General features: G+C 37.9%; 1 protein-coding gene across 1 annotated transcript in view; it reads left to right on the forward strand.

Annotated features, from left to right (window-relative positions):
- The window catches only part of LOC149289166 (adhesion G protein-coupled receptor D1-like), a 175,417-nt gene that overhangs the window by 79,011 nt on the left and 72,193 nt on the right, over window positions 1-24,213 (forward strand). The window contains exons 16-17 of the mRNA XM_089491043.1: window positions 11,372-11,445; window positions 12,459-12,582. Coding sequence (XP_089347169.1) covers window positions 11,372-11,445; window positions 12,459-12,582 — 198 coding nt within the window. The remainder of the gene's footprint in view (window positions 1-11,371; window positions 11,446-12,458; window positions 12,583-24,213) is intronic.

Consider the following 24,213-nt stretch of genomic DNA (forward strand, 5'->3'; position numbering starts at 1 on the left):
TAGAACTGAACCTTCATCCTTCTCTGTATGGTACATGATAAATTTATTTTATCCATGACAATTATTGCTATTACATTTGTTACAAACTTATATAATCATTTTCCCTGGCCTTTGGCCCCGAATGACGTTACGTAAAAGCAAAATGTATTAACAGTGAACATGGAAATGTGATTCTTCTGTATTCTATTTTGTGCGTTGCTGCGCTTTCTATTTTAATGTGATGGTAATATGATACAAAATAAATCAATAATTGACGCAGATGAACATTTTGCTTTATATGATTCTCTGTCTGGCTCTCTGTCCACAATAACGTAAATGCAATCAACGTTCATCTTCGAGATACATTGTCGCACTGTGATTTTAATTCCTGGCTGTGTGCCCAGTTAATTAAACTAACGATTTATACGGTATCAGCATTCAGTTTGGAAGAATTTATTTAAATGTTAATGCTGCATCTTCTGCATTTTTCACTGTCCAAGATAACCGCAGGGTCTCTCAGTATTAAAGAAACCACCATTGGCCGTAAAGAGGCTTGCATAACATGATATGCAATACGAACAGAATCGGTAAAAAACATATAGACTGTGAAATTGTGTTTTGCTCATTTGAATTGTAAAAATATGGAAAAAATATGAAACAAATATTATATTAAATTTAGCAACACTAAAGTAAGACAGCTCCTATGTTCTGTAAATAATGTTGATTAAAATAATTGTGAATATTCGTACAAAGACGATGGTGTGTTTAAGGAGGCAATGTGGTACCATATAAATAATTTCATAGTTGAAGAAACATGTCAGTCCATCTACAGTAGTTCACACTTTCCTAAATAATACAGGTTCTGGCTACGTGTCCTCATATAAGCATAGACAGATCAGTCACAGCTCTGTCCTCTTTCAAGTACATCTACTAGTGATAATGATATGGCTGCACCTGTATTGAAAATCTGTAATGTTTGGGAAATTTTAGAAAGATTAAAAATATACAGTCCGATGATTATTTCCACAACTGAAATTAAGGCATGAAAAATTCACAATAAAAAAAAATTCATAGAAATAAATTAAAAAAGGTCTACCAGTCACAAGTTACCCCTATGATCAAGGAAATATCTCCATAATATGTTGCGAAGCAAGTAATCTGCTTTGGCGTGGATGGGATCCATATTTATTAACATTATGGTTTGATAAGAAAACAGTGTCAAAACATATTACAATGGCAACAATATCAGTTGTTAGAACACAGATATAGAATATCTACAGAGAAGATCTATATGAATACTTTAAGTGCAACAACCAGTCAGGTATTTATGTGTATGGAATCACAAGAACAGGCTCCATAGATCCCTAAGAAATAGCTGTGGCTTCATTATCAGCCACAGAAAAACTACTGGTTTATAGAAGTGTGATACATTTTAAAGGACCAACACACACACATACACATATATTTATCAGAGGCGTATCTACTGAAAATAGCGCCTATGGCAAGCACTGAAATTGCGCCCCTGTCCAAATATCTAAAACCCATTTACTAGCCCCTGCTGCCTATAGCGGGTATAGATCAACACACAAACCCAGATCAATTGAAATTCACTTGTGATCTCAGCACTGAAGGTATCAAATAAACAGAATCAGACATACAAGTCCTGTATTTGCAGGTATTCAATAATAATATATGAAACGTAGCATCGCAGGTATAGATCAACTGAATAAGACACATTATCCCTGTATTTGCAGGTACACATAAATAATGTATGGAAACATAGCATAGCAGATATGGATCTACAGAATAACACAAAAACCCAGCTTTGCAGGTAAAGATCAATTGGAATTCACATAAAAACACGGCATTAAAGGTATATTTAAAACCCCCTAGATTACAGGCATAGATCACAGGTTGCACACCCCAAAGCCAGCCCTGGCGTCCACACTGCCCACATAGAACCTGACCAGCGCCCAGATTACACACATAAAATTTGCAATCTTTGTCCCCAAATAGCCCAGCACAAGTCAACTTTGTCCCCAAACAGTCCGGCCAGTGCCATCTTTGTCCCATATACACCCTGCCTGTGCCATCTTGGTCCCCAAGGCTCAAACCTCCTGCTAGTGCCATCTTTGCCCTTCCACAATTATACATCTATGATACACAAACACTTTTACAGTCACTCACTAATTCACACTTTAATTCAGACAACTCATCCACACATTAACTCATGCTCTCCCTCATTCACTCAATGCATCCACACATTAATGCACACTCTTTACTTATATCTACCCCCTCTCCCTTATCACTTTTTAACCCCCTCCCTCCATCCCTTATCACTTTTTAACTCCCTCCCTCCCTCCCTCATCACTTTTTAACTCCCTCCCTCCCTCCCTCCCTCATCACTTTTTAACTCCCTCCCTCCCTCATCACTTTTTAACTCCCTCCCTTCCTCATCACCCCTCTCTTCCCCCCCTTCTCTCTCACCTTGAAGTCCAGCGACGGGAGGACGATGCTTCTGTCTTCCTGCACCGCTCGCTGGTGCCCGCTGCTTCACTGCTGAGCGCCGTAATATGACGTCATATTTCGGCGCCCAGCAGTGAAGCAGCGGGCACCAGCGAGCGGCTTTTAAACACTGTCTTCTTTTTTTTTGATGCGGGGGAGAACGAGGGGCGCCGAGCGGTTGCTAGGCGCCCCTCTCTCTCCTCCGCATCAGTGTTTAAAAGCCGCTCGCTGGTGCCGGTATTTCATGCAGAGCGCCGCAATATGCCGGCATATTGCGGCGCTCTGCATGAAATGCCGGCACCGGGACAGGGGTAGAGGGCTCGTGGAGGAGAATGAGGGGCGCGGAGCGGTTGCTAGGCGCCCCTCTCTCTCCTCCGCATCAAAAAAAAATAAAAAAAAATGCCGGTGAGCGCCATTTAAAAGCCGCTTACCGGCGCCCCCCTTGAGATGGCGCCCATGGCACGTGCCATGGCTGCCATACCCTATATACGCCTCTGATATTTATTTATATATATTAAATGTAAAGCCACACAAACCTATAAGACCCTTAAAGTCCTTTCTTCAGCTTTAATGAATTCTGAATTTACTAAACATCCCTTTTAACCCCATATATGTTTGAAAGAAGGAAATGATGTGATGTAGACCATGGTACAATTAACACAGCGGAAATGATGGCCTGGATTTATATTTTTTACAGAGTCAGTGACAGAGTCTGACCCCTGATCCTCAGCTATTTGAATAGCTTTTAACTGAGCAAAGCTGCTTAGTTACTCTCTAGGCAGCTGCTTTCTAACACGGGTCAGGCAATAGCACCAGGGTTAGTGTTTGAATGCTCTAGTTATTTTTCTCTTTATGACTGTAGACACTGTAAATAGAAATTATGTCCAAAGGCTTGATCCGCTTTATTTGTTTCATTGTAGTGAACCGTGAAAAAACATGAATAAAACAATAACTAAATGATCATCAGATATCTAGTATCAAACCTAGAAAGCTTGCACGCTTACCTGCATTAATAATAAAGCAAAGTTATATAACAGTCAATGGGTGTATATATACATGTTTTATACCACATTCTCCTATTGGAATGTTGAAATGTTTAATTTAAATGTTGATTAAAGAATAATACAACACCTGCAAGGATAAATGATTCAGGTATTTGCCTGTGGACTAAACAATCACTCCAGTTTTAATGTAGCCCTGTTTTTTTAGCTGCTGCAATGCATTTACCTCATGAGTTTATCAGCCAGTATGTGTAAAAAGGGGATATTCTCAACTGATATCCGTAGTTTCTTCAGATTTTAAGTTTACTGAGTTTCTGCAAAATAAATATCAAAATTTAATTGGGAAAAATGCTCCAGAATCTGATGAAACAGGCTGTTCCAGAATGTATTTTGGAGGGTATATGTCATCAGAATTTACCATAATCATATTTATATTTTCACAAATGACTTGGCTACCGATATATTCTAGAAAAGTTAACATTATAACTAGATATTTTTTAATCAAAACAGCATTTGATTGTTGCACGGCCTACATCAGGTCTGGTCAGCATTTGTCCTTTTTTATTTAAATCCAAAAAGTGCTGGAGTACAATATGAAGGTAAAAGCTCCTGGCTTTTGGCAGAAAGATAGTCTTGTCAAGAATGGGGTTAAGAGGTCGGGAAATATTTTGTCTGAAGCTCACCTATGTTATTTTCCAATTAAGAGCATATCTCTGTAACTAATTTGAACAATGAAATTAAGTAACCAATAGGAAAATCGACATGGATTAGCAATATTTGTTCACATTTTTCCTGTGTGTTGCCTTTTATTCAGTACATCGCTACATCAACAGGAATATCTTTCATTTCAAGGCATTATCTCCTAAGCAGGGCCGGCCCGACAATGGAGCCGAGTGGGGCAACCGCCCTTTTTTTTTTTTAAAGCGAAAGAGAGAGAAAGGGGCGCCTCAGTGGCGAGTCTTCCTGTTCGGTCTCGGTGCCGGCTTGTAATGCTGAGTGCCGGAAGATTTCCGGCGCTCAGCATTACAAGCCAGCACCGAGACCAAACAGGGAGACTTGCCGCAGGACTGCTGAAAGGTAAGTACAAGGGAGGGGGGGGGTGGCAGGGACGGAGGGAGAGGAAGGGTAGATAATGGGGGAGGCGGCAGGGACGGAGGGAGAGGAAGGGTAGATAAGGGGGGGCAGCAGGGATGGAGGGAGAGGAAGGGTAGATAAGGGGGGGCGGCAGGGACGGAGGGAGAGGAAGGGTAGATAAGGGGGGGCGGCATTTTAAAATTCGCCCCAGGCGGCATTTTGCCTTGGGCCGGCCCTGCTCCTAAGCACCTTGCAACAAATAAAAACATTTACAACGGTTACTAAATCTTGTCAATCACTACATCAGATGCGAGGAGCATTAGACATAACTCAATTAGGGCACATCCTAAAATAGATTCCTTACTGCTTTATCACCTCTGTTCCCTCATCTTTGTTTAGTATTTTATGGAAAAACACGCTGTAGGTCTTGCTTTATGAGACATGAATACGGGAAACAACTCACCCATATCACACAGAACTTACTTTAACAATGTTGTAGACAGTGTTGTAGATAGAAGTTGTTCCACCTGTTCTGCTGAGTTTACCACATTTGTAACTAAATGTAGCATTGAATTGCCAGATCATACCCAGAAATATTTCTTTAATAAAAGCTTCAACACATTACATGATCAAAAATATGCAGCTAGTTGAGAATCACAGGGCTATCATTAACAACTTAATGAAGGAGAAACAATGACATCAGGAAGATGTTTTTTTTTCTACCTCTATAAGGGTTTATCATGAACCAAGAAGGCTCTGTAGGTCTGTGGCAAAATAACTAAACTGGTAAACCTTGAAGGTTATATATATATATATATATATATATATATACACCCATTATTTAAATGATATGCCAATTTTTTTTTTATTTTTAACATCTCACTTCAATCTCTCCCGACCTCTCGCCCCATCACCTCTCTCTTTCCCCTTCAGTCCCTCATAGTGACTGCCTCCTCCATGGCCTTTCCCATCTTCTACAAAAGCCCTAAAAGCCACAATCATGTTTAGATAAAACAACAAGGAAAAGCAGAAATGTGTTTTTAAATTATTTTATGTAAACATATAATGCTTGTTTAAGACCATAATGTTATCAACAATGTCCGGGGTCCATTTAATCAAGAATCAGTCCTGCAGCCCAACTTGAAAGACAATGCCCATAAGACCGATTGGGAACATAAAAACAGTGGAAAATAAAAAAAAAGGAATCCCCCAACTATTTCAGGCAGTCAGGATGGTGTAGGAAAAAGAATAATGTATATACAGGGATTTCACACTTTTCCAATTAGGAGGCAGCATAAAAGGTTATGTGCTTTTCCTAATGTAAATTGCTAGTCTGGAGATTTTGAAGAACCAAAGCCAAGCCTTAATTACCATCACCGCTTTTCTCTTTAGATCAGGATAAGAAGGTACCAGACCTGGAAAGAAGCATTATATAAGAACATTAACATTTAGTATCAGGGCATACCAGATATTACTGGGATAAGAGTCTCTGAATAATGTCTGACAGCTATATCTGTCTTGCTATATCAATCCATAAATTATTTTTAATTAAAGCAAGGGGACGTTTTAACTCTAAGAAGTATTGATTGCATCAACAGGGAAATGAAATGCCAATTGAACACAAAACAACCCAACTTTATTAACGATAAATATCACTGAACTGTAAATACAGACGGATATTCCATTTTATATTTTCTAATTATAACTGAATAATCAATATGGTGTAACCTTTTGCCTGCAGGAAGAACGTTTTCTCACTAAGGAAACATCTACAAAAATAGTAGCTTGTGGAAGATAAACTCATGTGAAGTTACACATTTTGGTTAACATATATTATTTATGCCTAGTTCCTCATCTGGAGAAATATATTTGGATTCTTCACATGTAGCGTTGAGTACTCTATTGGCAGATGACAATATTTGGTTAACCTGAGGCCTGGTTACACAAGATAGGAGAGGGTAGTAGAATCTGGTAGGTTGCAAGAGGGTAATGTAAAAGTCCATGTAAATAACCCATTTGATAAACTGCCAAAGGAAAATGTCTTAATCAGTCAAGGCTGGCTGGCATCTTCTTAATGCTGTCACCTGTACAGTATGTATTTGGTACAGCAGTTCCCAGTCTTATTCAGTGATTAATAGCTTTGCAGGTTTACGGTTGGTGATATGGTGATAGAGTGTGTTGAGTGGGTGATGTTCTTGCTACATCGTTCATTCGTTCTCTGTCATGAAGAAACAATAATAATATAATAATAATAATCTAATTGGTCGCAGGAATAGCCATCCATCTACGTGCTGGGGTAGGTCTTCAGTCCTTACACTTAAATGACAAATGTAATGCATTTTCAACACATACTAAACAATACATAATTTTCTTCTTAATATTCTGTCTCTTACTTTACTTGTAACATATTTTTATAGCAAACTCTATGTCTTATTTTTGATCCTCTGCCTGGAAAAATAGCAAAAACGAAGTCTTTGCAATTTACATTTTAAATCTAGGTCCTTATCATATTACATGAATTTATGGCAATCTTTATTTATATGTTAGTAATTTGATAAGCCACACATTTCATTTAAATGTGGCATTTAGAAGGGTGGAGCGGTTTTATAAAATATAACCACAGTGTAATATTTCCAAGTGCCTTTGTTTTATTCTTACTTCTTGTTTGTGAGTCTTACCATCCCACCCAGTCCAGGGGGACCTCTAAGATTCATAGCTCTATGTGCCAGGTGTACATCTTGTGTGGCCATCTTTATCTTGGAAACTCAATGAATACGTAACTTGCAAACATGGCTATTTGTGCAACCCCCCCCCCCTCCCCCCCCAAAAAACCCCAAAGTAAAACATCACATTTATTAAGATTAAAAATTATATGTTGAAATTTAGCTAATCATCTCCTTTAATACAGCTTAAAGGTGACCTCTTTTCTAACCTTACTACAGATTGACCCTTTGAAAATCAGCTTCTGTTCTGTAACTAGATATTTTTCCAAAATGATTGCATGATTTATGTATGACAAATACCTTAAATTCTATATAATATAAGATTATCAGATAGACAGACTATCCTTGTTTGGCTAGAGTTCTGGCTACTGACTTAACTAAAACCTGGGTATTCCACAGCAGTGCAACATTAGATGTAGAAATACCCCTCTAAACTCTTATTCACTGGTTTTATTCAGCTTTATGGGAAACTCTGCTCCTCTTCTTCCTCCTGCTGCTGATTTCTTCTCATGCTGTTGGTTCTCATGGCCAATAGGAGGGATATGGTTTGCTATGTACCAAACATAGTTTAACACATCTAATAAATTATATTTTAAAACTGGGTGGGCTGTGTGGGAGCCATTCTGATTAATGTTGAAAATCTGCAAATACACTTTGCCACAAAACACAGCAGATGTTTCTATTATTAAAACTCTCATTTTACAATTACAATTTGATTTTTCCAATGGGAAACACATTAGGAGATTTTCAGGTGTGTGGTAAACACTGCAGATGCCCTTCTGTTATACACTAATCCTAACCATGTACATAGACGCATATTTTTCATTTGAAATGCATGATTCTTGTTAAAGTAAACAGAAGCAGATATTATAGAAATACAGATAATAAAATTGCATATACGTATTTTTCCATGTTTGAGTTAGAGCTCCAGTGTGAAATTAAAAGTTAATTCACTTATTATTATTGTTTTTATTATTATCTTTTATTTATACAGCGCCAACAATTTACGCAGCACTTCTTACAATACATATATTCAAGGGGTATGACAAGACAAGCACTAGTATTCCTAGTGTTTTATAAATTTGTATCTTAAAATGTATGCATACTGTATAAAGAGAAAACATGGACGAATAAATCTAAAAGCTATTTATTTATATTGATAAATACCTGATGTCAAACCTTCTTTCATCAGTGTTAACATTATAGGGAGATCTGATATCTGTTCCTATACCTTTCTCTTCTCTTGTGTCATTCTTGAGGGATACAATCCAAGTCACTGTAAAACCCCTATGGTGAATGTGGCCCTCCGGTCTTAAGTGGCCAAAAGGCTTCTTGGTGTAACAGTTGATGCTTTGAAGCTCACATTAATGACATCTGCTACTAATGACCTCTTGTATTAATGGCCTATGTTAATATTACTAGGCATATGAAAAACATTTGTTTTTATAGCCCTGTGCCATGAAATGTTGTCAGATGAAAACCATTTAATTGCCAGTTATTCGATTGTCTCCTTCATTGACAAGCAGGAGACATTTTGCCAATAATATAGGTTTAGCGCAAACTACTTTTTGTATCCAGTATTTATGTTTTCACTCGCATGGAACATTACCAATCATTTTGGAAACAAATCGATTATCCATGTTCCTGTTACATTGCTTTGTAGACTTTTTTTTAGATTTATCAAAAGAATTTTAAAAATTATTCCAAAAGACAGATGGTTTATTTAGGACAGAAAAGCAGACCAGTGTGACCTCTTTGTGAAATAATGTTCCTTATTCTTTTATCTGTGCTCCACATCTTGTCTTAATAAAACAGCTGCTCAAAGTGCCGGACTAAAGGGAAAGCATGCTTGTCTAATATATTATTAGAGCTTTTTCTGTAGTAGATGTAATGTGTTGACTTTTTGGTACCCTTAGGCATGGATTTTAGAAAATCAACTTTATCTTCTATTTTGCTGCAAGATGTTCTTAGAATAGACTGAGATATTGCCACTATTCTTTTAGTGTTTTGTGTCTTGCATTTGCTACATATCTTTATAGTGAAGTATTATAGACGATTAAATATTCAATTTACAGAAATGCTCTTATAACTTGATGGTAGTCAAGATTGCCATTTTTGACTCAGAATATGCTAAACAAGAAGTAAAAATGTATAATTGCATCTTTTTCTTTTGATCTTGTGTTAAACAATTTCAGCTTATTTAAAAACATAATCATTTAACTATTTTTAAAAAGTCCAATGCAAACTACATGTGGCACAACTTTATTACTTTATCTATTACCAAACATTTGGTCTTTAGAAGAATTAAATACGTTTGAACTTTGCAGCCAAATAGGCTTTATTTTTCCATATGGAAGTAATGAAGTTTACAAATTAAGAAATTGGAGATTCTTGTGGTCTTTCAATAAGTAAACTAACATTTTAAGATATAGCCAAGATTCTAAGATTTTAAGATTTTAGCCAACCTACAACAATGCATAAATGGGGCGTGTAAGATATTTATTGTTTCTGAAAACCATGACCAATTTTGTCAAATTGACTCTGAAACTCCATCCCTGTCCATTCATCTATACAGATTCAATGAGCTAAACACAAGTTTTTCTTAGCACAGCTCTAGAAAGGTGTTACATAAAGCTTGCTGGTGTCGTTGTCATAAAATCAATGGAAGGAGCATAATCAGAAGTAACTCGCAGATGAACTTTCATGCTCAGTTAAACTAGAGAAACATATTATTTTAAACAAAAGCCAATTTGCTTTCCATGGAGAGTTTGCTCATGGCTTGTCCTAATAGGAAACGACTGCAGATCAATGTTTTTAAATGAAAAAGTTCTCATTTGCTGTAACTAGGTTCCTAGCATTGTTCTTTGAAGATTAGTATTACCATCTTGGAGACTTTCGAGAAATGTATTTGTTTCATTTCGAAAAGTCTGTTACACAATCACATTTACAGTTGTATGGGTACGCATTGTTTCAGTTTTTCTTATTTATTTTTGTTGGTCATAAGATATCACATTTTTTGTTTTCCTGCTTTGGACAATTTTAGATTAATTATATTACATTTACCTGTTTGTGTTTAGGGATTGAATAAATCATTTGTTACAAATAATATATATATATTTTAAAGATAAGGGTGAAATAACAAAATTTGAACACAAAACATTATTTCTCTTAAAATCAATTTAGGCTTGACCAGCACCAGATGGGCCAACCCTTACTGGGGCCAGTCTGGAAGCCTCCTTTATATGGTCAGTGGCTTCAGAAATGTATGGCTGGCTTAGGCGGTATATGACATACTATAACAGGACCATGTACTGTATGTTTGAAGTATCAAGATCCTGAGAGGGAGTGGATGGTAATGGAGGATGTGTGTGATTACTTCTTCAGTGCTGGAGTGCAAAATTTCTATCGCCCATTAAGATTTAGCACTGATGAAGTGTAAGGTAATACAACAGAAGCTGCAGAAATTGTATATAAAATAGTTTAGAAATATTGGCTTGTAAACTCATATTAAATTTACAGAAAGGGGTACACAACTTAAAAACCATAAAAGGCATATACATTCAGATTCTTGGGTTGCTGCGAGAATAATGACCAATGACACAAAACAAAGCAAAAATTCAGCGCATATTCAGCGAATACTATGAAAAAAAAATTTCTGAACATAAAACATTTGTTGGCCTATGACTCCACAAATATATGCCTCACAATTTAGGCACTATGACATTTTGGCTGGTCGTTAACTATTCCCATAGCTAGTTTTAATTCCCATTGTGGGCCAGGGCTTTATTGATCCACCCAGGATTCATTGATCCACTAGCTTCCCACAGCACTCTTGTGTTTTGATATTAAGTAAGAGGTGAGTTCCTTCCAAATCTCACCTTCCTAGACAGTTCACAATACAGTATATATAGACCTTACCAGGATGCCATTTAATGCAAAACTGCGAACCATGGATAAATGAAATATAACAAATATCTCAGAACATGGAGCATGCCAGTTGTATCAATTTGAAACTTTATTTTTTTCTCACAGGCACCGAATCATGATCAGCACCTCATTTATTAATTTACATTACTTTGTGTTTCTTAGACTCGTCGACTGTACATAGAAGCTGTAAACAATAGTAATCAAGTCCACCTGTACTGTGCATTTCTGGATTTCAGGTAAATAACCATTACTATGGCATGCCCCTGTTCCAGTATATATATATATATATATATACACACACACACACTATATGGACAAAAGTATTGGGACACCTGACCATTACACCAATTTATGACATTGCATTCTAAATATATGGACATTAATATGTAGTTGGTCTCCCCCTTTGCAGCTATAACAGCTTCCACTCTTCTGGAGAAGACTTTTCACAAGATGTTGGAGTGTTTCTGTGGGAATTTTTGCCCATTCATCCAGTAGAGCATTTATGAGGTCAGTCAAGTGCAGGCCAAGTTCTTCCACACCAAACTCATCCAGCCATGTCTTTATGGACCTTGAATTGTGCACTGGGGCACAGTCATGCTGGAATAGAAAAGGGCCTTCCCCAAACTGTTCCCACAAAGTTGGAAGCATAGTGTAGCAAAAGTGTCTTGGTATGTCCCCTTCATGCGATGCGATTAAAGTCCCTGTTGGTGTAATGGTGCGTCCCAATACTTTTATCCATAGTGTATATTATATATATATATATATATATATATATAAATACAACATAATGCAAAATAGGCCCTTTCACTTTTAGTGAGCTTCTAGTGAATTATTGGATTCCATTCATTGAAAGGGGATATAAAAATTTACGTTAAGCAGGGACACAACAAAATAAATATACAAATATTTAGAATAAGCCTTTAATAAATTACATTATATTAAAAAGAGCCCTCTAAAGACCAACCTGAACATTAGAAAATTTAGTCTCAGCTAAATTCACAATACAATATTTATTGACAAAAGTTATCATAAAGATAAACCTGAGACAGGGCCCTCTTTACCTGATCTATCAGTTTGTCTTAGTCTTTCAGTTCTAGTTTTGTCATAGTTTGTCAAGTGCTGCATAAATTGTTGACGGTGTATAAATAAAAGATGATAATAATGATAATCTAACTTGAAAACAGTTAGTCAGTGCTGAAGTATTCATCGTTCAGTTAAGTAATCCTCAAATTTCCAATGCCTCTTCCAGTTCTGGTTCTGGAATCTGGTCCAATGAAGGATGTGTCCGTGTTGATGGCAACCTAAACTACTCTGTGTGCCGCTGCAATCATCTTACTAATTTTGCCATTCTTATGCAAGTGGTACCAGTGGAGGTAAGAGCAATGACACTAAACAATGACGGTTCCTTAATACCTACAGTATGATCCAGTGGTATTGATTATTGATTATCATGCTTTTACCTGTGATGATGTGGGCTAATTTTTAAACATATTGTGTCATTTTTTACTTCATTAGCATGCTCTATATTAAACACGAGTTCCTGTTAAGTGAGCACCACAGACCCACTACCTTGTTAAATGCATTATGGGTTCCATTTTGCACCAGTGTATTTTACTGCATGCAAACTGGTCAGTCATTCATCAGTTATTTGAGTTAGAACATAAGACTTCTGTCTATTAAACTCCTCCCCCAACTGTCAATGCTAGACACCGAGTGCATTTGTCAGTATATTTCTTGCACATACTCAGTAGAAGTCCTCTTCCCATGGGAGCTGAGCTGGGAGTATCAGCAATTAATTGCATGTATACTATATGAACAATGATGTTAGAATATATGCAATTGGCTGCTGTTTCATTTACTTCCAAAGGAATGCTAATAAGCATGTGCAAGAAGTGTACATAACAATGGATCCTGGTTTCAGTAGAGGCAGCCAATAACCAAAGAACATATTCATAAATTAACATCCAGTAAAACGCATTGTTGTCCATGCAAAAACGCTAGTATGGGATTGGAGTGTAACATGATTTTATTCATTTTACATCAGGTAAGTGACATGACATGAAAAGACTCATACTGCTCAAACCTATCTCTTGTCTAAAATGTTATTTATTGATATATACAGATGACAATACCTCAGCAAAGCACGTCCTCTAGATAAGACACAGTGTGGCATACTCAAATAGTGTCTCAGCAATTGGGAACATTTTCACAAGAGATTGTATGCTTAATGGAATCCGCTCTTCTTTTTGTACACCTGTCGAATCACACTAATTAGCTAATCCCAGCAAGGTAACAATCACTTTGGTCAATGTTTTTCATGCTTATAATCAGTAGCGTACCTAGCGGGGGGCGGGGGGGGGCGGTCCGCACCGGGTGCCGCTCATCAGGGGGGTGCCAACTTGCCGGCACCGGCACCCCTCCAGAGACGGACAGTAATGTCCGCTGCTGGAGGAGTAGGCTCGCAAGAGAGCGGTATCGGAGGTCTTTAACAGACCTCCGATACTGCTCCCTTGCGATCCGCGCGGCAACTGCTGCTGTGCGCCGGGGTTTGTTGTCAGATCCCGGCGGCACTGAAGCCGCGCCCACAGTGCCCTCTGACCCGGAAGAAGACAGAAGAAGAGGAGCGAAGAGGAAGACTGCTGTAAGAAGAAAAGACTACTGTAAGAAGAAAAGAGGTAGAAAAGAAGGTAGGAAATCATTCAGTAAGACTGAGTGACAGTGAGAGTGGATTGGTATGTGTGGAATCTGTGGATTGGTATGTGTGGAATTTGTGGATTGGTATGTGTGGAATCTGTGGATTTGGATATGTGTGGATTTGGATATGTGTGGATTGGTATATGTGTGGAATCTGTGGATTGCTATATGTGTGGAATCTGTGGATTGGTATATGTGTGGAATCTGTGGATTGGTATATGTGTGGAATCTGTGGATTGGTATATGTGTGGATTGGTGTATGTGTGGATTGGCATGTTTGGAATCTGTGGATTGGTAAGTGTGGATTGGTATGTGTGGATTGGTATGTGTGGATTGGTATGTGTGGTATGTGTGGATTGGTATGTGTGGAATCTGTGGATTGGTATGTGTGGATTGGTATGTGTGGAATCTGGATTGGTATGTGTGGACAGTGGCGTCGGCAGGGGGGGGGCAGAGGGGGCCATGGCCCCCCCTACATCATGCTGTGCCCCCCGGTGTGCCCCCCCAATTGAAACGCTGTCTTTTTTTTTTTTTTTAATAGACCCGGAGGAGAGAGTGAGAGGCGCCGAGCGGTTGCTGAGGAATAAGTTCTCAGCAACCGTTCGGCGCCTCTCACTCTTCTCCGCGACCGCGAGGCCTCTTCCTGGTTCGCAGTGCCGGCATTTCAAGCCGAGCGCCGGTATATGTCGTCATATCCGGCGCCCAGCAGTGAAGCCGGCAGAACCAGGGATACAGAGACCTCGCGATCTCACCGCTGGACAAGCCCAAGGTAAGTGAACTTCAAAGGGGGGGTTAGAAAGTTAGGAGGGGGTTAGAGAGTCAGAAGAGGTAGATAGGAAGTGAGAAGGGGTAGATAAGGATAGATTGGGAGGGAGAGGGGGTAGATAGGATAGATTGGGAGGGAGAGGGGGGTAGATGGGATAGATTGGGAGGGAGAGGGGGTAGATTGGGAGGGAGATGGGGGTGGATGGGATACATTGGGAGGGAGAGGGGATAGTTAGGATTGATTGGGAGGGAGAGGGGGTAGATAGGATAGATTGGGAAGGAGAGGGGGGTACATAGGATAGATTGGGAGGGAGAGGGGGGTACATAGGATAGATTGGGAGGCAGATGTGGTAGATAGAGAGGCAGATGTGGTAGATAGGGAGGGAGAGGGGGTAAATAGGATAGATTGGGAGGGAGGGAGAGGGGGTAGATAGGATAGATTGGGAGGGAGAGGTCTTTATGGGACAAAAACGGCGTACGTTCAGCTGTTTGGGGACAAAGTTGACATAATGTGTAACTTAGGTGCTGGTCAGGTTCTATGTGGGCAGTGTGGACACCAGGGTTGGCTTTGGGGTGTGTGACCAGTGATCTATGCCTGTAATTTAGGGGGTTTTATCTATACCTTTAATGCAGAGTTTATATGTAATTTCCAATTGATTTATATCTGCAAAGCTGGGTTTTGTGTCATTCTGTTCATCTGTATCGGCTATATTTCCATACATTATTAATGTTTACCTGCAAATATAGGATTTGCATGTCTTATTCAGTTGATCAATACCTGGAGTGCTGTTTCCATGTGTTGATTATTTGATCTATACCTTCAGTGCTGAGTGTACATGTGATTTCCAGTTGATATATACCTGCAATGCTGGGTTTGTGTGTTCTGTTGGTTTATACCTGCAATGCTATGTTTCCATACATTATTTATGTATACCTGCAAATACAAGTTTTTTTTTTAATCTCATTCAGTTGCATGTGCTGTTTCCATGTGTTGTTTATTTGATCTATACCTGAACTACATGGTGTAAGTAAAAGAGCGCTATGGTTTAGTGAATGAGGGGACAAAGGGACTCTGGGGATGATTACAGGGGAGAGGACCTCTCAATGTCACGGTGCAGTCAGAAGGAGGGAACACTGCACTGACTCTCACTGTCTTCCCCTGATCTGCAGTCAGTGTGGCAAATATATTGGCAGCAGGGTCTAATATTAATATATATTGGCTGCAGGGGCTAATATTAATATATATCGGAAGCTGGGACTAATGTTTATATATATCGGCAGCAGGGGCTAATATTAATATATATTGGCTGCAGGGCCTATTATCAATAAATATTGGCTGCAGGGGCTAATATTTATATATATTGGCTGCAGGGACTAATACTATATATCGGCAGTAGGGGCTAATATTAATATATGTTGGCAGCAGGGTATAATTTCTATGTATATCGGCAGCAGGGTATAATATAAGTATGTATCCGCAGCAGGGGCTAATATTAATATATATCCGCAGCAGGGGTTAATATTAATATATATCGGAAGCAGGGTGTAATATTTCTATATATCTGCAGCAGGGTCTAATATTTATATATATTGTCAGCAGGGGCTAATATTAAAGAATGAAAAATAACTGTCACTTTAGCTGTTATTTTGAAATCATATTTTAATCACGGTCTTTACTTCAAAGAGATAAGTGCATATTATGTAGTTAAAAATGCACGTCTAACGTGTGTGTGTGTATATATATATATATATATATATATATATATATATATATAGTGTATATGTACCGTTTTATAATTGGCCCCCTACTTTGGTCCCTGGCCCCCCATGTGCCCCCCCCTAAATATGAAACCTGGAGACGCCACTGTGTGTGGAATCTGTGGATTGGTAAATGTGGATTGGTAAGCGTGGATTGGTAAATGTGTGAGAGTGATGGGTGTTATGCTGTACCATTTCCAATGTCTTTTTCATTATAATTATGCTCTAAAGTACATCATAACTCCCATCACTCTATACTGTTCCATACAGTGGCAGAGCTGGGAGACAGAGACCTTGCACCCCCACCGCAGGACTCCTGAAAGGTAAGTGAACTTCAAAGGGGGCAGAGGGTAGATAGTTACGAGGGGGTAGATAGGGAGAAGGGAGTGAGACGGGGGGATAGGGGGTAGATAGGGAGAAGGGAGTGAGAAGGGGTAGATAGGGCAGAAGGGGGTGATAATGGGTAGATAGGGAGAAAGAAGGGTAGCAAGAATATTGAAATAAAGAGTCAGAATGAGAGAGCGAAAATTAATGGATTAATGTGTGGATGAATTGTGTAAATGAGTGAGAGAATTAATGAATTTGTGAGAATGCATCAATAAATATGTGTAAATAATTTGTGTGAAAGAATAAATGATTGTGTGAATGAAAGTGAATTAGTGAGTGACTGTAAAAGTGTTTGTGTTAATCATAGGTGTATAGTTGATTTGTCAAAAAGGCAAAGATGGTATAAGCAGGGTGTTTATGGGACAAAAATGGCACAGGCAGGGTGTTTATGGGACAAAGATGGCACAGGTAGCGTGTTCATGGGACAAAGATGGCGTACACTCGGCTGTTTGGGAACTATGCTGACTCATGCTGGGCTGTTTGGGGGCAAAGATGGCACGTCCTATGTGTGTGTAATTTGGGTGCTGGTCAGGTTCTATGTGGGCAATGTGGACGCTGTTTTTTTTGGAGGGTTATTAAAGAAAGCACTATTATATGTTCAGTAAATGTTATTTAAATGTATTTATTTTACTTATAAGTTATTAATTTATTTTTTCAGATTTCTTGTTGTTTACAGTTGACATACAGTTTACAAATTGGTGCAATAAATATTCTTAACATAATTTTGAAGATGTCTTTACATTTGGTGGGGGGGGGGTGCCACTTACAGGATCTGCCCTGGGTGCCAAATACTCTAGGTACGCCCCTGCTTATAATGACAATGCCCTTATACCACTTGTGAGGTTTTCTGTAAAAAAAGCAATGTTAGATTAAAGAAGATTGGTTCTACCAATGGAATAAAACTAGGGTATTCAACTTGCAACATGGGCATTTCCAGGTAAGGGTCCAAACTATAAAGTCATTGACAGAAAAAGTATGCCAAGAGAGAGGTACTGAGCATAACTAGGCAGGCCTCTGCACATTTGAAAAACTAACCTTTGGTTAAATTGATATAACATTGTGTCAAATTGTTAAGCAGTCTTTTCTGGATTGAGTGGTCAAAATTTCATGACTCAAGATGTATACGTGGTGGAAACAGTTTTGTTTGGTACTTTCTGGCAGCGCATATATTGTTTGGACTGTGTGGAAGATCAACAATGAGATTGTGAAAATCTTCTCACAAAACAAATCTCATTTTATAAAGTTATTTCCAATGATATATTTTTAAGCCCAAACTTTTGAGAAGCCACGGAAAAGTAACATAGAAATCAGCCTTTAGTTTCTTGCTAAGCTTTTTTTATAGTTATCATGACATATGATCTTTTGTAAAGCTTTTCTGCCTTTGATTTTTCAAGATTCCTCCTCAAGTAGTCTAATGAGCACTGAACTGTTATTTCTGGTGAACCAAATTTCAAGTGTCTGGTCCTCATTTCCACCTACTGTCAAATTTTAGGAGGAGGTCACCAGCTTTAAATATATTTCGTGACCTCATGGGGAAAGATTGACTGGTTTCTATGAAAATGTCAGTCATTTATGGTGGCATTCTTCCAAGCCTCAGAACAAGCTTACCAGAGTTATGTTTAAAGTATAATATGTGAGTGTTAGAAAAAACGCAAGGCTATCCATCAAATAGAACACCCCCGTGATTCAAAACCAGCAGGAATGTCTCTTGTTCTTGTTTAGGAATTTACAAAAACGTGTATTCTTCGAAAATCATGGGTTATCGTGTAATCTGTGATGTCTGTTGTCTGTTCGATGACTACATAGTGCTATGAGATATCCGTTCCCTAGAACAAGCCAAAGGTCATTGTGACTGGCTTTGCTAAACATATGTTGCTGGAGATCTCATTTGCATCAAAATATAGTTGTGCAACTGGAGATGAGATTTGGGTCCCTGAAAACAACCTGAATAAAAAATAGATCTTTAAAAATATTACCATGTCATGGGAACGAGTACTGCTTTTTGTTACTGTGTTTAAACATTTGCTAAATACACAGTAACTGTGCATGCTTTGTGGTAATGGCAGCTTCAGAGAATAGTAAAGATATAAACATAACTAAAACTTTACATAATGAAATTTGTTCTTTGAAGAACAATGAAGTAAGTGTAGCAGTGATACAGATATTATAATAGGAGGTATGAAGGTAGCGGTATGACAAACTTAAGTGAGATATATCTTGGGCTGTGGTAGCTGCCCTCTTGTTCTAGCAAGATGCCAGCTCTTGCAAAACACCGGCTCTCAATATAAATAAATGAAAAGCAACCATTTATGTACTGCTTTAGCTTGCAATTTTGCATAAATATATTGGAGGGAGCCAGGAGAGGGCTGGAATCTTCTTGCCCAGGGGGCAAGTAAAGCTGAGCATCCTTCTCCCCATAAATAACACATATACTTATTGTAACACACACGCTTACTCAATTACCTTGCCCGGAGCCTGTCTTCATAGCTGCTCATCTGTATGACTTTTTGCACATTAATCATGTTGGATACATGTACTGTGATTAATAGAAATATATGGTTTGCCAACTGTGGAGATTTTCACATTGAGTGAAGTTTGCTATCGCATGAAGATTCACGGACAGTTTCTCTTTTGGTCATACAATCTTATTTATAGTTATACAATTTATTTATGCACCCCAACAATTGCTGTTAGTATAAGCATTACTAGTGGAGTAAGCAATTCTCTTAATAGGATGTGCAGCTGTGGCCATGGAGTATTAAAGGGCAAATGTTAACCTCACAAGAAACACTTATATGAAACACTATTACTAGAAATGCACTTTAATTAGCTAGAAGCCACATAAACTGATGGGGGAATTTTAAACGCTACAACCTCAACTGGCTTGTAAAATCAGGAATAATTAAAATGAAGAATGCCCTAAATAAGGAACCTTTATTTATGAGACCTAGAAACCATTAAGATATAATACTAATAAGGTTTAGTGCCTCCTATTGATAATCCATTCTTGCATAATGCTCTTAAAAGCATAAAAGAATGATTTGTGTAACACCGCCAAGTAAACCCATTTTACTATACTATTCCTTGTTTAAAAGAAGTGAAATGTAATAAAAATGTCTTCCTGTGTTAAAAAATATGATCTTATGTTGCGCAAAAACAAATTAAACTACTGGAACACACAATGAGGCTACAATTAAGTTTCTAAAAATATATGAGAAGTTCGTTAACATGCCAAGCTTCTTTCAATTCACTCTAATTTAGTATTAAGGCTGATGTGCTATATTTGTTTCTTAATGTATATCGGGCACAAGTAGTATGAGGTCATGCATAAATAATTAAAAACACAAAAAAAACATAGTATGTAATTGCATCATTGCTGAATATGCCAAAATGATGTATTTTTGGCAATTTAGCCAAAATAAAGAATATAAATCTTAAATAATACAAAATTAGTTTCCCCCCCCCCCCCCAATGGGAAGATGTGGTTCTATCACTAATTCAAACCATTTGTTACAGCAGGAACCTCGTAGGATATGGGATGGACTTTTTAGACGTTTACCCTATAGTTGGCACTTTATAATTTAATCACAGGGATTACAAAAAAACGTTATTGCCCTGTGTATCAAAATGTGTGAGTTATAAGTTATTTGGGGGGATTAGTTAAGGGCTATCATTTAACTCACATCCATAAAGTTCAGAATTCAGAAAAGTCAACAATATTCTTTTTGTCATTGAAATTCCCATCAGAAGGGAGCATAGTTTGGTATATTTGTATTTTTATAAATGTGGAAGTAGCATGCTTTATTTTGCAGGTGCTCTTGTTTTTTTTTTTGTTGGGGGTAGAGATCACAAAGTATAAATAAAAGTTTCAAATGGGAATGTTAACAAAAATAGAATTAGTTGCATAACTAAATAGAATAAATCGGCATTTCAAGTCACTGCATGCCAATGAGGATGCTTCCATTCTGGTCTTTGCCTCCCTTGTGGAATATTAACTGTGTAACAGGCATGACAGATGTGTTTATTTCCCTAGTGAACAAACAGTTGGTATTCTCTGCTTTGATACATTTTCAGAAAAATGAATATGCCAAAATCTGATACTTTGTTAAAAAAAACCCCAACCTTGGTAACAGTATAGTTATGTGATCACCGTGAGAATTCCTTTCTCGTTGTAATACATATATTTCCTACTAGTCATTTATCTTGCAAAACTTCATCCTCCCTGGTATTGATAAAGGTATTCCCTTTAGGCTCAGTATGCTAAGTATAATAAATAACCAGTTGGGGAAAGAGAAAGAAATTTCTATAATTCACAATATTAAAAAATGTAACTTAAAAAACGTAATTTAAAAAACGTAATTTAATTGAAGCAGTCATATTTAATTACTATGATTGTAATATTGTAAGTGAAAACTGGAAAAAGATTCTGGAAAATTATTAGAAAAATATAATACAGAAAATGTGTGTGTGTATATATATATATATATATATATATATATATATATATATATATATATATATATATATATATATATATATATATATATATGTGTGTGTGTGCAAAATGACATAAGGGATTATGAGCATGAGTCTGATATAATAGGCAAACAGCCTTATTAACACTATTTTTAGTCTAATGATATCATATCATGATGCTCTCACCATATTTAAGTTAATTTGTCCAGTAGCATTTCTAGTAAGTCCCATCATGCCTAGCTAGCCCAACCGATTTTTTTGGTGTTGTTTTTCACCTTTCCTGGCCAAAGCCAGATAACGGGCTTTGGGCCCTGAATAAATTATCCAAGAAGGGCCCCTCTTGCTTTATGGCCAACTAACTAAAACATAATGAGAAAAATTTTTACTGCAATTAAAAAAATACCATGATATCTATTGTGCATACTTTTTCTCATTGTAAACAATGCATTGTACTACTCAGGCAATGAAATCTAAAAGCTACATTTTTTTTCTACTTCTCTGGGTTACCTGTCTTTTTTCTGTCTATATTTTGTACATACATGTGCACACACATACACACACAGTACTTACTGCATCCTCCACCTCCCTCTTGTAAGTTCCTTGTGGCCACTAGCTCCCTGTGCTGCGTGCCCACAAATGACATCACTTTTTGGCATGCAGTGTCAGTGAGAGAGAGTTGATGTGTCCAAGAACATGTTGCATGATCGGATGAGCGCTTTGTGGGACAGGCAAGAGTTATTGGCCCCTCAGAACTCTAATGCCCTGGAGCTACTGCTGCAGGGTCTCTAGGAACGCCGGGGACCCTGCAGCAATTGCTCTGTGGGTATCACGGTTAATCCGGCCCTGGTCCTGGCCCTTTGGCTGGCAGTGGAGGATTTTTTCATTTTTGTTTTCTCTGGTATTCTTGACATACCTATCATTGAGCGTTTTATCAGACTAATACAGTGATACACGTTGGAACATGGACTCTATCAGTCTTGAGACATAATTGTGGAAATAGGACAGCAGGCAGCAGAGATACTCAGAAAATACTCAGAGACAAGTGATGGTACCATGGAGATGATTGACTTTTGGTGTCACTAATACCTACAAAGAATATTACTACAGTGGTCAGGAATGGAATGCGATGTCTCAAGGGCCCTGACACATTAAGGCCAGTGGCCAAATGATAAAATGCATGCAGCTACAACTTCCATATAGCTCGTAGCCACATGTATCCCAAAGGAGGCCCTGCACACTGCATTATTTTGATGGTTGTCTGAGCATCCTTGACTGTGTAGTTCTGCGCCTTTCTTTATTGCATTTGCAATACACCTTGTTTAGAAGGACAGAGGTTTCTAGTGATGAAGTGGTCTACGGTGCGTTGTAAACCAATTATAAACACTAAATTAAATTATGAATTGTAAAACTAATGTTCTGTGCAGTACTCACCTGCCCTTACAACTGCTGAATGATCTCATGTAATAAGAAGTCTGCTATTCTGTAAACTGTTCAATGTATCCTAACACATCTGCTAAATCTTGCTTTGGCATTCATTTTTTTCCCACGCCTTTCCATAGTACCTTATCAGGTGTTCAACATTGCCTAGTTTCAAGGGTGTTAAATATGATTTATATATATAATATTTTTCAGCAAATTGTGTTAAATTACTGAAATAAACCCCTTTTTTCTCATACCAAAAGGTCACAAGATAGTTCCTTGATGGGTATAATGATTATGAAGCTCCATATTTAGGAGCTACTTTGCTACTGTTTTTCAACTCAATGAAATGTGCTGCAGTTTGTCAGTAAAAGGAAGTGCAAATGCGAGTTTGCAGTAGTAAATATGCGAGTTGGACATTTTATTTAAGTCATCTGAGTTTGCTCCTGCAAATTCATCACCTCTTATAGCTCACATTCTTACTGCTAAATATCCTTACGTGTCCTATCAGATCCATATACGCACATATGCAAGGTCTTAAATAGTGGTGTATTAGTTAGGGTTGCCCTGGGCCTAACCTGTGACCCCAATGGCCACTGTCCTCTATGCGTAGTACCAGGATATAATGTCATATTCTGACGCTCCACCTCTTAAGGACTGGGTAATGGTACTCCGACTGTTTTGCCAGTTAGGCACAGTCCTCCATTCTACTGGGGAGATTTCTTATGTCCCCAACCCGCCCACTAAACAGGGAGCTTGATTGCCCAATAGGGAGACCTGTCCACCTCCTTTTGCAGCAGAGTTGGTTTCTGTCCCCCCCCCCCAAACCTGTCTCCCTAGGCCTAGGCCTAGTTGTTTTTTAGCCCTTACTGGCTGTTTTTAGTGCTTAATGGCTGCTCATAGTGTTTATCTTGCTATGCAGAGTATTTACTCAAAAATTACATAAAATTCCTACCCATGCATTAGTCAAGTAATACATGCTACATTTTCTTAAATAAAAACCTACCCTTTTTGAGAGTATTTTGTATAATGAAAAAGCTGTTTAATAATTATTTAATTAGAATTATTAAAATTTTTAAGCATTTCTTGTCTTTGGTGTCTTACCTAGTTATATACTCTGGTTGAAAAAGACACTAAGTCCAACAAGCTCAACCCTTCAAAAACAAGAAGACTTTTATCCTATATTGTCCCAATGAGATAAAGATTCCCTCTTGACTCCACAGGCAATCCAATGTTTTCATGGATCAGCAATATCTAAGCTAAAGTTAAATGGCTCTGAATGTCTTTGTTAACTGGAAAAGTTTCCAATCTTTTTTTTCACAGTATTGACTGAACCCGGCAAAACCACAATAACTTGGGAGTGATTACAACGTCTTTACTGCTTTGATGGTAAAACAATCCTTTCCTTTTCTAACATAAAATCTATTTTCCTCTAACCTTAGAGGATGCCTCTGTGTTTTTCTACGAATGAAAATATGATTTGAGACTTCTACTTGTATACATGA

The sequence above is a fragment of the Sceloporus occidentalis genome, unplaced genomic scaffold (assembly GCF_023333645.1).
Source record: "Sceloporus occidentalis isolate IW3139 unplaced genomic scaffold, rSceOcc1.0.p SCAF_48, whole genome shotgun sequence".
NCBI lineage: Eukaryota > Metazoa > Chordata > Lepidosauria > Squamata > Phrynosomatidae > Sceloporus > Sceloporus occidentalis.